This window comes from Rhagoletis zephyria, unplaced genomic scaffold, assembly GCF_001687245.7.
Source record: "Rhagoletis zephyria isolate East Lansing unplaced genomic scaffold, Rhagoletis_zephyria_1.1 Rzeph_scaffold_01567, whole genome shotgun sequence".
Lineage (NCBI taxonomy): Eukaryota > Metazoa > Arthropoda > Insecta > Diptera > Tephritidae > Rhagoletis > Rhagoletis zephyria.
In genome coordinates, this window is record NW_016158651.1 from 17,034 (window position 1) to 31,504 (window position 14,471).

General features: G+C 38.0%; 1 protein-coding gene across 1 annotated transcript; it reads right to left on the minus strand.

Annotated features, from left to right (window-relative positions):
• Positions 1-13,206: 13,206 nt before the first annotated feature.
• Positions 13,207-14,465, minus strand: LOC108364476 (oocyte zinc finger protein XlCOF14-like). Its single transcript, XM_017618167.1, has 2 exons — positions 14,180-14,465; positions 13,207-14,113 (listed from the first exon to the last, which is right to left on the minus strand). Exons 1-2 carry the CDS (start codon positions 14,433-14,435, stop codon positions 13,650-13,652), a joined length of 720 nt encoding a protein of 239 aa, XP_017473656.1. The 5' UTR covers positions 14,436-14,465; the 3' UTR covers positions 13,207-13,649.
• Between the last annotated feature and the right edge of the window lie 6 nt (positions 14,466-14,471).

Genomic DNA, 14,471 nt, shown 5'->3' on the forward strand with positions numbered 1-14,471 from the left:
CTGACTTTGGTTGCATATGCAAATTAAATGGCGGAGTTCAGCAGTCAAACTCCAAAATATGCAAAAGAATGAGAGACAAAAGAAGATAGGATATAACCCAGTAAGCATTAAAAATATACAAAGGTGTTCTCTGCAAAAGGTGTTCAGCTCCTTTTCTTCGCAAAACAGAAAGGAGAATTCTACTGCCTGAGGGTTATAATCCCTAAGTGCGGCCGAAGGCCGCCTACGCAGAAAGGTGTTCTCTGCAAAAGGTGTTCAGCCCCCCTTCTTTGGCAACACAGAAAGGAGAATACTACTGACNGTATGACGTAATGCACCAGTGGATAAGGTCGCCAGTGCCCAAAGTATTATACATTGAAAAGTTCAGCTTAAATTGTATTTTACTTACATAGAATATTTGTTTCCAAAGAAGCTACACGCATTCTGTCGGAAATGGTACAAAAGTCGTCAAATCAAAGCTGTGGAGTTTATGGTGGTTGGCTACCGTCCTCAAATATAAATAGGCAATAGGCGAATCCAAAAATTCCCTTTGCTGCACACCTTCCTTTTGGTCTTCATGAAATTGCAAACACTGTTAATACATCCGTTTTTTCGTGTGCTAAAAATCGTATTTACCTAAAGGGCTACATGTCCAAAATTATTGCTACGTGTTCCTATTTAATCAATCTTTGTATATTTATTGATTCCTGCAAAATTGGCCCATGTAATATTATTATAGGGTGGGGTTTAGTACCGCTCACAACCATTTCGGGCTATTCCGTCCAAATGGGTGGCCCGATCCAAAAAAAATTTCACACACTTGCAGTCAAGGGTCCACGCAATATTTTTTGTAAATTTTGGTTACTAATTTATTTACAAATTGGGTTTGAAATATGCCCTTTTTTGTAAAATTCGGAAATTAGCGTACATTTATCACTCCTATTCTGCTTAAATTAGCCACTTCACCAATATATTTTTGTATTCCCCTTCACTTTACACTTTACTTGATTTGTTATAACTTGCTTTACGACTTTAATATTAACCAATTCATCACAATTCATTAAATAAAAACACCTTCAAAATCACGCGTCTGACTTTGGTTGCATATGCAAATTAAATGGCGGAGTTCAGCTGTCAAACTCCAAAATATGCAAAAGAATGAGAGACAAAAGAAGATAGGATATAACCCAGTAAGCATTAAAAATATACAAAGGTGTTCTCTGCAAAAGGTGTTCAGCTCCTTTTCTTCGCAAAACAGAAAGGAGAATTCTACTGCCTGAGGGTTATAATCCCTAAGTGCGGCCGAAGGCCGCTTACGCAGAAAGGTGTTCTCTGCAAAAGGTGTTCAGCCCCCCTTCTTTGGCAACACAGAAAGGAGAATACTACTGACTACTTTATTCAAAATCCCCCCATATCTAATTTGGCATAATTTCTTTTATTAAAAAATCCCACGGTTTCTGTTAGTTGGGTCATATTCCACTTCAAACTGCTCAGTTTGCCTAAGAAAATTCCGTTTTTCTCCCTTTTTCAAACGGTTCCCTAGGTGCCTGTGGGAGGAGTCCAAGGGGGGTACCCCTTTTTAGAAAGCGGCGACTGTCTCCTTTCTAAAATGGGGGGGAGGGGGGTTTCTCACTCACATTCTCTCACGAAATTACCATTTATATGAAAAAGTCATGAACGACTTCAATACAAATGGAGCCCAAAATCATTTAAGGCTTTCTGCACATTGGTCGTCCAATCATAGTCGCTTTATCGTCATAATAATGATGTAAAGATTACATGACGACCACACACACACGCACATTCGGTCGTGATATTTCAATTCATTTGGCGTCTAAAAATTCACTTGAAGCAGGTATTTTCTGTTTTCTGGTTGATATTTTTGCGAAATATTTACAAAAACCTGCAATTTTTAAAATATGGACTATGCTGCCACAATTCTGGACAAAGTTTTTCAGTAACATCTCTTCTTTTCTTTTCCTGAAACCTGTTTTGTGCACGCACGCAGAGACTTTTTACAATTTCGTCATATTTTATCGTTAAAACTCTCACATTTATTGAATTTATTGGAATTGTCCGCTTTTCAATAATTTACACAGATTTTATGAAAAAATTATTTTTATGCAATTTTAATGCAAATATTAACTTTTTCAATAATTTTTCCCCATAAAATGTAAACAAACAATGCGTGTACAACGATTAGAAAACGACAGTGCCATACTTATCCGTTTCTGCATCTTCTACAATTTGCCGATAGCTAGCCGATAACGACAAGTCTGCAGATTTCCTTTTAAATGCATGTGCTCGGCACAAAATTTCTGGACGAGACGATAACGCAACTATGATTGGACGACAAGGGTGCAGATAGCCTAAGACATAACTTTTCTGTACAAGACTCTTAAGTGAGTAATGCATGACATTCGCTACGGGGGTCTTTTCCCAGTAGCGAAAATGGTCACCGGTGACATCGTCACTAATGAGCATTTAGTGACATCGTCACACTTACTGTGAATCCTAAACGACATATAGCTGATAATGACACTGGTGACAATGTCATGCAGGTGTACTCCTATCAAAGACTTATTTTTTTTTTTTGGGTTTTGAGTTCGATGGCAAGTTACCCAACGCCAAGTTATCCCTCTGCTTTAATAGTTGTGACGTGTTACACGAAGGTGTAACTTGATAATAGAACATAAAGTGCGATGGCACTTAGTGAGAGATGATAGTTGCGTTCGCGTAGCTGATTTCTCTGAATTAATAATTATTTTGTGATACACGAGGGTGTAGCTTGAGGTTCAAACGTGATGTGCAGTAGCACTTGATGAGTGACAAACGTTTCGTACGCGTAGCTAATTTCTTGATGACTGATCCAAAAGGTTGTTAGATAGTGTAACTAAACCGAGGTGATCGATGGCATGTGAATCCTCTTTATTCGTTGATTTCAGCTGGACATCTTTGTTTGTTCGACAGACTGCAGAGGTAAGTGACGGATAAGTTGAGATGTAGTATTGTAATCCTTGTAGAAGATTGTGGACGTCAAGGCGATTTGAGGTGAATCAGATGAGCGTGTAAGATGATGGTTGAGTTGACTTGAGCGATAGGACAGTCATTTAAGACCGAGCAGTGATGAATGAGTGAAGGAATAATGGAGGGAAGGACAGGGAGGATTGAGTGAGGTGGACGGTATTTCCACCCGTGATAAGTAATGATCATGATTAATGTTATATTAAAATTTTAAAATTTAGCTTCAATTTTAGTTAGGAACTTAGCAAGCAGAGTGACTTTGCGAAAGTCGAAGCCGCGAAAGATATCGGAAAAATCAGCGCTGTTTAGTATGCCTTCGAAGCCCTCTCGAGCGCCAGCAAGCAAGGGACAGTGGAAGGTCTGGTGAATATAATCATCAGACTGTCCACATCTGCAGGTGTTAAAATTTATCGCATTAATACGATAAAGGTACTCATTGTCATAAGTGTAGCCGGTTAGGATTCGATTCAGTATTTTAATTTCCCTAGGACTTCTTTTAAATTTGTTGAACCATGTTTTTTGGGGTCTCTGAGTACAGATATGTGCAAAAAGGCTATGTTTGTTGCTGGAGAATATGAGGAAATCTTCATACCATTTATTATAAATTGTGTTACGTATGTTTCTAAGCGCTTCGTCAAAAGTAAGTTTAACGTCAAGGATGTTATCACAGTTTACCGCTGTTTTAGCTAAAGAGTCGGCCGTTTCATTTCCGGCGATGCCAACATGGCTTGGAGTCCAGATAATGGTCACGTTGTCAAAGTCTGCTTCTTGGATTAGGTTATGGACTTCAAGAATGAGGTGGTTTTGCGTCTTGTCCTTGGCAAGGAGATTACAGGCAGTAAGGCTATCGGTAAATACTAAAATTTTGTTATAATTAGTCTCTTTGGCAATTTGCAGAGCTTTCAAAATGGCTAGTATTTCGGCATAGGTAGAGGATGAGCTAAAATTGATTTTAAAGGTATACTCACTTGAGTTGGTGTAGTTGTACACACCACAGCCTGCCGACCTGGGGCCAACAGAGGCGTCCGTGTAGAAAATACAGAAGTTGGAATTTCTATAGTCGTTTAAAATGGCAGAATACACGGCTTGGATACAAACCGGAGCTAAGTTGATTTTCTTGTCATTTAGAGTTTTGGTGATTATGTGTAGATTTGGGGTATAGACAGATTCACTTACAGTATGGACTTTGTCAAAAATGTGTTTAAATTCGTTGAACACTGTGCTATAACTGGAGTTAACACTAGGCGAGTTGTATAAAAGGTCTCTGAAGGAACTGTCCGAAGCAAAATTGTTCATCAATTCTCTTGCCGTGAGCCATTTAGCCCTTTCAGCCGGAGGTAGTTCATTCGCCAGAGCATATATTAGCGGGATTGGAGTTGCAGGAGTGAGGCCCAAGCTTCTCCGTAGGAAACTGTTTTGGAAGGTTTGAATTTTTTTATTGGTAGTTTTTGCACAGTTGGACATGGATGACCTGCAGTATTCAATTTTGCTTCGAACAACAGCCTTGTAGAAGTTAAGTGCCACCTGGGGGTGAAGACCAGCTTTTATTGTGGTGAGGTATTTGAAGAGATTCGAGTTCCTGTACGATTTTTTAATAGTGTCATTGTAGTGTTCCTGCACAGATAGTGATGCACTAATGTGCCTGCCTAAAAACTTTACAGAGTGAACCTGTTCAATTATGCGATTTTGGCATACAATGTCAATCTTGTTACGTTTGCTCTTACTTAGCAACATCAGCTTAGTTTTGTCAGCATTGAAAGACAGGTTAAGATTTGAACATAGCTGAGCAAAATCGTTTAGTTTGCATCTTAAGTTTGAAGTTGCTTGTTCAAGACTATCATGGACAGACATAATGAGGAAATCATCAGCAAACTGATATATTTTCGTGTTTGTGTCCTGAATGACATGCAGATTTTTGGTGTACAAATTGAAGAGACATGGGGACAGACAGCTGCCTTGAGGAAGTCCGTCATGGATCTCAATTGTGTCACCCCCCAGTTGAAGCTTTCTGAGAGCGAGGAAGTTGGTAATCCATTCTACATACGCATTGTGTATATCAGATTGAATCATTATGTCCTTAAGTTTGCTTATGTTGACACAGTTGTACGCGTTGCTGATGTCAGAGACGCATAAAATGACTTTTTTTCCTTGTTTTTTGAAGACAGCAGCATCGTGCAGGATGTAGTTAACACAGATTGTGGCTGATTTTTTTGGTCTGTACGCAAAGGAGAGTTTAGGAATTGAGTTGGTTTCTTCAAGGAAGTTGGAGATTCTATCCTTTATACAACCGTTTATGCATTTTAGAAACACTGAGATGAGGGCTATGGGTCTGAAATTGGAGTAATCGCTAAGGTCTCTATCTTTTTTCGGAATGGGTACTATCTTAATGGTGCGCCATTTTTTGGGGATTTGGTTCGTCAAAAAAACATCATTTAAGGCAGTTCGCAGATTGTTGAGTGAGAGAGATTTTAACATTTTGTACGTGATTGCGTCAGCCCCTCCGGCTGAGTTGCAATTTTTTGAGTAGATGATCTTAGAGAGTTCTTCAAAGGTGATGGCTAAGGAGTTGGTGGGGCAAAGCTCAATGTCAATTGGCAGTTGGGCATTATTGGGGGGAACTTGATTCTTTAATAAATGAAGGAAGTTTTTGTTGTTATCACTAGACCACTGGGCACTGTTAGAGTTTTTGTAATCGCCTCTGAGGGCTTTTACAAATTTCCACGCATTTTTAGTGGACGGGGCCTCATTCAGTTCACCTATTTTGTTTTGGAAACTTTCTCGTTTTGCTTTTTTTCTTTTTTCTTTCCATTCCTTTTTGAGATTGGTCAGCTCTTCAAAGTTTTCAGGTGATGGTCGGGATTTACATTTCTTGAAGGCGATTTTGAGGAAGCGGAAAGACTCATCCCACCAAGCTTTCGGGGTTCTATTGGTACTGAGGGTGTGTGTGGCGGCTTCAATTTCAGTTTGAAATTGTTTATGGATGTCTTCAAAGTTTGGCTCAAAGGAGATGTTTTGCAGATTAGCAGCCAATTTTTTTTGAGAAAGAAACCTACATCCGACATGAGTGATCATGTTGGTCTCTATAACAACAGGAAAATGGTGACTTCCTCCTAGTCTGATAGGATCAGTCTTCCATTCAAACGGTATATTGCTATTCGTAAATGATAAGTCAAGGACAGATCCGGTGGGGGACATTAAATCATTTTTGAACGTATGAGACCCGTCGTTTAGGTGCCAAAAATTGTGTTCTGTGATAATTTTGTGAAGGTTGTCTCCTCTGCAGGATTGAACATGGTCACCCCACGCTCTCGCCCTGGCATTAAAATCCCCCAGAATTAATACGTTGCTGAATTGTTCAAGATATGAAAGGAGTCTATGGGTTTCGGCTTTAAAATCGTTTATGCGAATGCTCTGTGGGAAATAAACTGCACATAACACTAAATTTGGCTCAAGATTTTTGGTTTGGATGATTAAAATATCGAAGTTTGTTGTGAAATTTAATCTGTGAACTTTAATTTGCTTTTTGAGGACAATGGCCACACCGCCATATCCATCATCTCTGTTTTTTTCCAAAATGTTGTAATTTATAATGTTCCTATGCTGCTGTTCGTTGGAAGTAAATATTTCGCTAAGACACGCTACATCAAAGTTATAGTGATTTAAATAGTATTCAACAGAATTTATGTTGGCTTTTAAAGATTGACAATTGTACTGCAGCACTTTCATATGTTATACTTTGGGTGGAGTATCTATACCCCTACTTATTATCTCAACCTCGTCTTGGATAGTATTACGTTCATATTGTTGCTTCAGGATTTGAACTTTTCCCAGGACTCCCTCCAAGTGATCATTGGCACATGCATTGTTTATGATCTTGAACAATTCAGACAACAGTTTCTCCATCTCAGTGACCCTACCTTTCAGATACTCTGGTTTGTCGAGCACAGAATCTCTGGGAGTTCTGACTCTGCTTTCTCTAGCTATTGTTTGCTCCGGGGNGCTTGTCGAGCACAGAATCTCTGGGAGTTCTGACTCTGCTTTCCCTAGTGATTGTTTGCTCAGGGGCTGACTTATTGTTTTTGGGGCTACGACCGCGCAAAACAGTACTGTATTTGAACCTCGTCCGTTTTTTGTTGACGTTTGTATCCCTGTTTTTGATGTTCTCATTTTCAGCCGATAGCTGTGAAAATTCAGTGTCTTCTACTGTGAGTAGATCAAAGCGGTTTTGGCTTTCTGAAAAATATTTTTTAAGGGTTTCACGTCTGGATATATTTTTCACTGTTCTAATATGATTTATGGAGCGTTCTCTTTCCCATGCAGTGCAGTTGAGCTTGTCCGTGGAGACATGGTCCATACTGCCGCACAAAATACACTTTTTGTTGCAGGAATTTAGATCACAAGTGGTGAGACCACATTGGATACAGCGCTTTTTGGATTTGCAAGCGAATTGTGTGTGGCCCAACCTACCACAGTTCAGGCATTGCCTAAGAGGGGGTATGTAAAAGTCCACATATAGTTTTGTGTAGTCAAAAATAATAAATTGAGGAATTTCTTTCCCAGAAAATCCAATTTTAATGGTGGTTGTTGGAGTGAACGACTGGTTGTCTTGATTTCTGCGCGTGAAGCGCCTAACTGTGACGATGGGAACACTAGAGGTGGCATTTGCCTTGATCTCTGCTTCCTCATACCAAATTGGAACCCCTCTCACTACTCCGTATGTTTCCACAGCAGTTTTTGGCACGAAGGCCCTTAAACCTGTGGCTTTGATTTTATCGTTGAGAACAAAGTTATTTGCTGCCGCAGCGTTTTTGAAGGTAATTTTGTACAGGCTTTTGCCTATGGCGTAAATTAAATCAATGTCTTTGATTCTAAAGCATTTTATTTTATTGAATAGGGTTAGACCGTTTGAAATTCTCTCATTATTCATGTCACTGCATTGTGACGAGTCCATTAAAACAAGATAAACCCCAGCAAAATTTGCTGGGTACATAGTCAAGTCATTTTTGGAGTTAGCTTGATCACTTTTAGAGGTCACTGTGTCAGTTAGCTGTTCGTTGGCCGACGCCAATAACGGGCTACCGGTATTTTCACACATCCCGTTATCTGTCTGTATATCTACACACATTTCGCTAGCATCTAGAATTTGCTCGTCCCTAACCTCACCGGTCACACTTGTATCAAGAGTGAGTTTGCAAAGCTCTGGGTTTTTAATCATAGTCATTAATTTGGAACTTGTGTCCTTTCTTGGGCGTTTGCCCTTAGCCAAGTTGGCGCTAGAGAAGGCCTCGAAGTCAGCCGCCGGCGTCCCCGACGACGAGGACGCCATAGCGACTTTAGTAATTTTTGCTGCCGTGCGCGGCAGGCTTTCACTTTATGTTACCGCAGCACTAATTCACAAAAGTTTCACAGCTTATACTAAAAGCAAAATCACTCACCTGAAGTCCTTATCCCGTTAAAAAATTTGGTGTATAAAATCCAGAAAATTGTTTGAAAAGATTTGTAATAGCGCCCAAAGCGACGCACAAGCGTTCAAATACGATTAGCTGTAATATTTTACAGCTATGAAGTCCTCACAAAAGTTAAAATTGGTACAGCACATGCACATGTGCCAAAGCGCCGAAAAAAAGCTCCTCAAGTTATAGTTTGCGCAGAACACGTCCACCACCACTCGAAGTTGAAAAGGGAATGTCAAAGACTTATAACAAACAATGTCTTGCAGCGGTCACTTATAAAGAGTGCAAGATACTGTCGCTTGAATGTCATTAATGATCACTGCATGACTAAGTCATGCAGATGACATCAACGACGAAATTACCATTAGTTGCGTTCCAACTGCTTCACGATTTGCAGGTTTTTACAGGAAGTCGTTCCAGGTGACCACCTCCCATAAGGTTTATTTATGGGGACAATGTCTTGCAGCGGTCACTTATAAAAAGTCCATTGCAAGATACTGTCGCTTGAATGTCATTAATGATCACTGCATGACCAAGTCATGCAGATGACATCAGCGACGAAATTACCATTTATATAAAAAAGTCATGAACGACTTCCATACAAACGGAGCCCAAAGTCATTTAAGACGTAACTTTTCCGTACAAGACTTTTAAGTGACTAACGCATGGCATTCGCTACGGGGTTGTTATGCATACATCATACATACATATGTATATGTAAGTAATGCAAGCAAATGCTTTTTGTTGGAAGGAATGTAGGAATAAGCACAAATGCGTTTATTTATTATATGTATCTAATAATTGGAACTTAGGGCCAGTTTTTCAGTGCACGGCCGTGGTTTAAACCATGATTCAATAATACAAGGTTAGATAATTATTGACAGCCGCGGTTTGACACTCCTTTACAAAAGGTTGCATTTACGAAGGACGGAGAAAGACGAAGAATGAAGTCCCTTGGTGCGTATTAGTAGAAAAGTACTCAAAGTAGGCAATTAGTAGTGAAATTCCTTTTGTAAATTCCAATGTATTTGCAGGAAATCTGGCATTTTAAACGAAATATTGAACGTAATATTACAAAATATACGTGAATTACGTAATTTATGTGCTACTTAGCTGTATAAAAACTGCAAGGGCTCAAAATTAATATACAACTACTGCGACTTTTATGTAGACATCCATTATGAAAAAAGTTTATGTTTTCATCAGTTAAATGTGCTCCATATGTATATACAAATAAACATATTGCACAAAAGCTTATACTTCTATTTCACACCAAAGCTTCACTTTTTCCAAGTAAAGTTGCAAAGAAGCAACACGGTGCCACTGCTAAGGGAGCGGTGCGAGAGAGACAACTGTCAGTTTATCGAACCTTGTATTATTGAATCATGGTTTAAATTAAAGAGCGAAATACACCACACAAGCGGCTTGTCAAACATTCTTCAAACCTACTTTTCCCATTTCGCCATACACCATGCAAACATGACTCGTTCAAGCAAAGAATTTTAGTTTTCTTCCAGTTCGCAATGCTAAATATTATGGTTTTCTTTCATTTTCCTCTCTTACGTCCTTACTCGGTGAAAATTTCGTTGCGAATGAGGCGATTTTGCTATACACAACGCAAGCGGTTTGATCAAACATCAACATGGCGGCCAGAAAATCAAAAAATTTTGATTTTTGCTCAAATTTCCCTCAAGCGGTTTGTCAAACCTTCAAACACCCCCATACACAGCACAAATGGCTTGAAGCAAAGGGAAATTTCGCTTGGTTTGTCAAACCGCTTGTGTGGTGTATTTCGCTCTTAAGTTTAAACGCCCGATCTGGCTGGTTTAAACTACGATCAGCCAATCAAATGTCAGCCAGCTGTTCAATTTAAACTCAGTTTACATAATCCAAGTTTAAACTGGCACTGAAAAACTGGTCCTTAGTGGGTATAAGATTAACTAATGTGAAAAGTGCGCGTCTGGTGAAGACTGAGAGTAAAGAAAAGCAGAAAAAACAATATAATTTTTTTTTAATGTTTTGATTCGCCATTATAAGGCTATTAATAAGAAACAAAAAATATACACACGTTAATAGAATAAGCATATGTATGTATGTATGTATTATGGCTGGTTTTCATTAGGTCAAAATCACTGATCACAAATGTCGATATCGCAGTGCATGTCAAAGACTGTCGTCAAATTTCGGTCTCAGATGATTGACATTCCGTTTTCATTACTGATGTCAAATGTAGAAGATATAGTAGGTTAAGTTAAATTTTTCGATATTTTGAAATATCAATATCTTATGAACTACATAACCGATTAAACAACTAATGATGTCAAAATAAAGATGATTAGTTTATCTTTCAGTGATGTACATAATTTTTCTGATTTTTTTTATATTTTTGAGTCAGAAATACAAAAAAACAAAAAAAAAATTGTTTTCATTAAATTACCTTTTTTGAAGAAAATTGCATTAATGCTACAGAAATTTATATTATTTAGAAAGTACAAGTTATTACCGTATATAGAAAGGTTTGTTATAGGGCAAAATTTAATAAAAGTAGTGGGAAAAATCGAAATAGTATATATATTTTTTTATCGTTTACCAAAAATTTGCTTTAAAAAAGTTTTGGTAAATACGCCGTAAAAAAGCTATTAAAATTATCTTTGAATTGGATTCAATACTTTTCTAATCGGTCAAGTCGTTTCCGAGATATTTAACATATAAGAAATAGGAAAGTTGAAGTTTAACCTGTTATATTTTCTTTATTTTTTACTTGCCCCAAATAATTTGGTAATGGTTGAAATCAGCATGAAAAGTTCTATCGATCTGCATTTGATTAGCCGTATCAGTTGCGGCACCGAGATAAGCGATTTAGAAGAAAAATTGTGGGGGCCAAAGTTGTAGGAAATTTGATTTTCACAAGTCTGACCTTACTTATTTATGCCGTAGATTTGAAAATGAACGAGATATAATGCAATATTTTGAGATTACCGCTTGTTTCAAGTTTATTTCGAAAACTATCAATCTTAGAACGACCAAACTTGTATAGAATTGAATTTCCTACAACTTTTGTTTTTGTGATTTTTCTTAAAAATTAAAAATGGCCAACCATTTTTTTCGAAAAAAAAATTCGCACGTGCGCAATCGCTAGATTTGGTTGCCACTTGCCATTTACACGGAGACTGATCCCCCCGAGGGCAAAAGATCCAGAAAAATTATTCGAGAATTAATTTTTGTGAGGTCAAAAGTGTATGACTGGAAAATGCAGCAGTGGTTTTTCCTACATAGAATTTGATGCTCTTTCAGATGAGCATTGATTTTTTGAGGACCTCGATGATACTCGGATCCTACAGGCGAGGCGTCGCTTATCTCGCTGCAGCAACTGATACGGCTAATCAGGGGGGCTTGCAGCACTACCTATTCGTATTGCCCAATCCCTCCCCTGTCGCGAGGAACAATCAAAATACGGGACTCCTGACATACTCGAATCCCCAAAAAAAAATTTTATTTATTTATTTGTTTTCTGGGCCCTGACTGGCCTTAGGCGAGGTAGCAGGCCCATTTCGTGTTCCCTCATGTATGAAGTCACCAAATATATACATGGCCTCTGGGACCCCTACTCTACTCGGCTTAGTTTGATGGGCTCTTAGACTATTAGTATGCTTTAGAAATATTTACGGAAATAAAGCACATGATTTCGTTCGTTTTTGAGTTGTAGCAGGTAGGGATTTTTTCTTCAGTTGGGATTTCCCTGAACACCAGATACATATTTCGTAAATACGGACGTTCTTCATAAAATTTTATTTTGTAGGAGTTTTTTGTGTGCACCTAAATAAGTGAGATAAACGATGCGGGTGGTCCATTCGCGATCACTCACAATAAGTTATCCTGAAAACTTTTTAGGTCGTTGTATGGAAGATGTTTTTTCGCGTTTCCGAGGAATACACGTACAAAATTGTCAAAAAAATCGTTATCGAATCTATTGATACCAAAATTAAATTTTGATATTCTCCACTTCTCAAAATTGGAAATTGAAGAAAACAAATATATAAAATATGGTAATGTAATAATTTGCTTCATTTTTATATACATATCTGGAATAGTAGCTTATGTCAAGGGCCGGCTTTAGTATAATGCGGCATGCGCAGCATACGATTTATGTTTTCCAAAAAAAAAAATCAAAAAGGCTGCTCTGTAATAAGATTGGAAAGAGAAATGCGATGCAATTACCACTGTTTTACATAAGTGGAAGGCTTTTCTATTACTTCTACCACTGACGACAATGCATATATGTAGATATAGATTATAGCGTAATTCCCCGGAAAAGCGAAAAAACATCTTCCATACAACGCTCTAAAAAGTTTTCAGGATAAGCTGTTGTGAGTGAGGACGAATGGAGCACTTGCATCATTTAAATATGTAGGTGCACACCCAACACTTTTACAAAATAAAATTTTATGAAGAACGTACGTATCTACGAAATATCTGCAGTTCAGGATAATGCCAACTAAACCACATAACTCCGCACTTAGACAATTGCAGTTTGAGGAAAAAATCACTACCTGCTACAACTCTACAACGAACGAAGTCATGTGCTCTATTTCCGTAAAATTTCTAAAGCATACTAACTATTAGTGGAAAATAAACAAATCCTGAAATTTTCACTTTTACTACATAATTTTATTACGCTATAAAACCGCACAGCTGGAATTTTTCTAAAAATTACGAACAAAAAGTTTAGAATTTTTGGGTGTAACTGTTGTTGAAATTTCTAATTTTTGTACGAAGTTTAAAATGTGGATTAATGTGGTTCTGGTTATTTAATATGCTAGAATTTTATAAAAAAACTATGAACATTAAATAAACAAAAGAAAAAACCAAAACTGGTCAAAATCTCACTTAACTTGATCATCTGACCACAATGGCATATAGGCAATGGGCGAGTCCGCGCTTCCGCCTTTCTCCCCTGCGTCCACCTAAACAAACAAATTAAGCTTAGCAGCCCTGTAAACCTACCTCTGACAACTGACCCACACATAGCTGTCACGGGTGGGGCCTACCTCTCTGTTGAATTATTCTTATCTAACTACGTGGAAACGACAATGCAATTGTGGTAAATATTTGCAATGAATTTCTAACATTATGTAACAAACCTGAAACACAACTGCAACTTCTGTAATTGAATATAACTTTTACCTTTTTTTGTCACGGGTGGGACAAGACCAATACTACAATTATTTTAGAACCACAAATCACGCACTTGTAACTGAAATATCCATGGTACTGCATGTGCCTATTTAAAATACGTTTGTGGATGAAAGATTTTCCACAAAGGTGACACACAAATGGCGATTCTCCAGAATGAGTGCGTAAATGAACATCTAGGTCTATTTGCCGCACATAACGTTTTTGACAAACTTGGCATTCTATCGTAGCTCCCTTGTGATGGAGCTCGTGGATTGTTAGACCATTTTTATGAAGAAATGATTTTTCACACTGAGCACATTGATATATTGGTTTGCGGTTGGTTTCGTGCGTTAGCCTGTGTTTTTTGTATGTATACGGAGTTAAAAAGCTTTGGTTACAGATGTCGCACGGAAATCTTTCCCGATTCTCATTGTGACAGAGCTCATGATTTTTTAGGGCACATGACTCCTTAAATGTGTTTGCTGGCGAAGGTAAATTCAACAAAGATAGAAATTAGTCCCCAAGTTAAAAGGAACGGAAATACTTACGGCAGGCCTGACAAAGAAAAGTTTTTGGTTTATGACGTTGCTTATGTTTTTTTAATGAGCTTCTCTTCATTATTTTCCCACATTCTTCACACTTCACCGGCTCAGACATGTCCTTGACTTTCTTTTTTGTTTTCACCTCGGATTTTACTTTGTTTGTTTTCTTTACGTTTTTAGGTCTTGTATGAGCAAGATTGAGTTGTTTACTTTTTTTCGATAAGACCAGCCCAGCTTCATTTAAGTTATTGCCGCTCTGCATATCCTTATCCGATTCAACTAGAAACTTTGTTGTTGT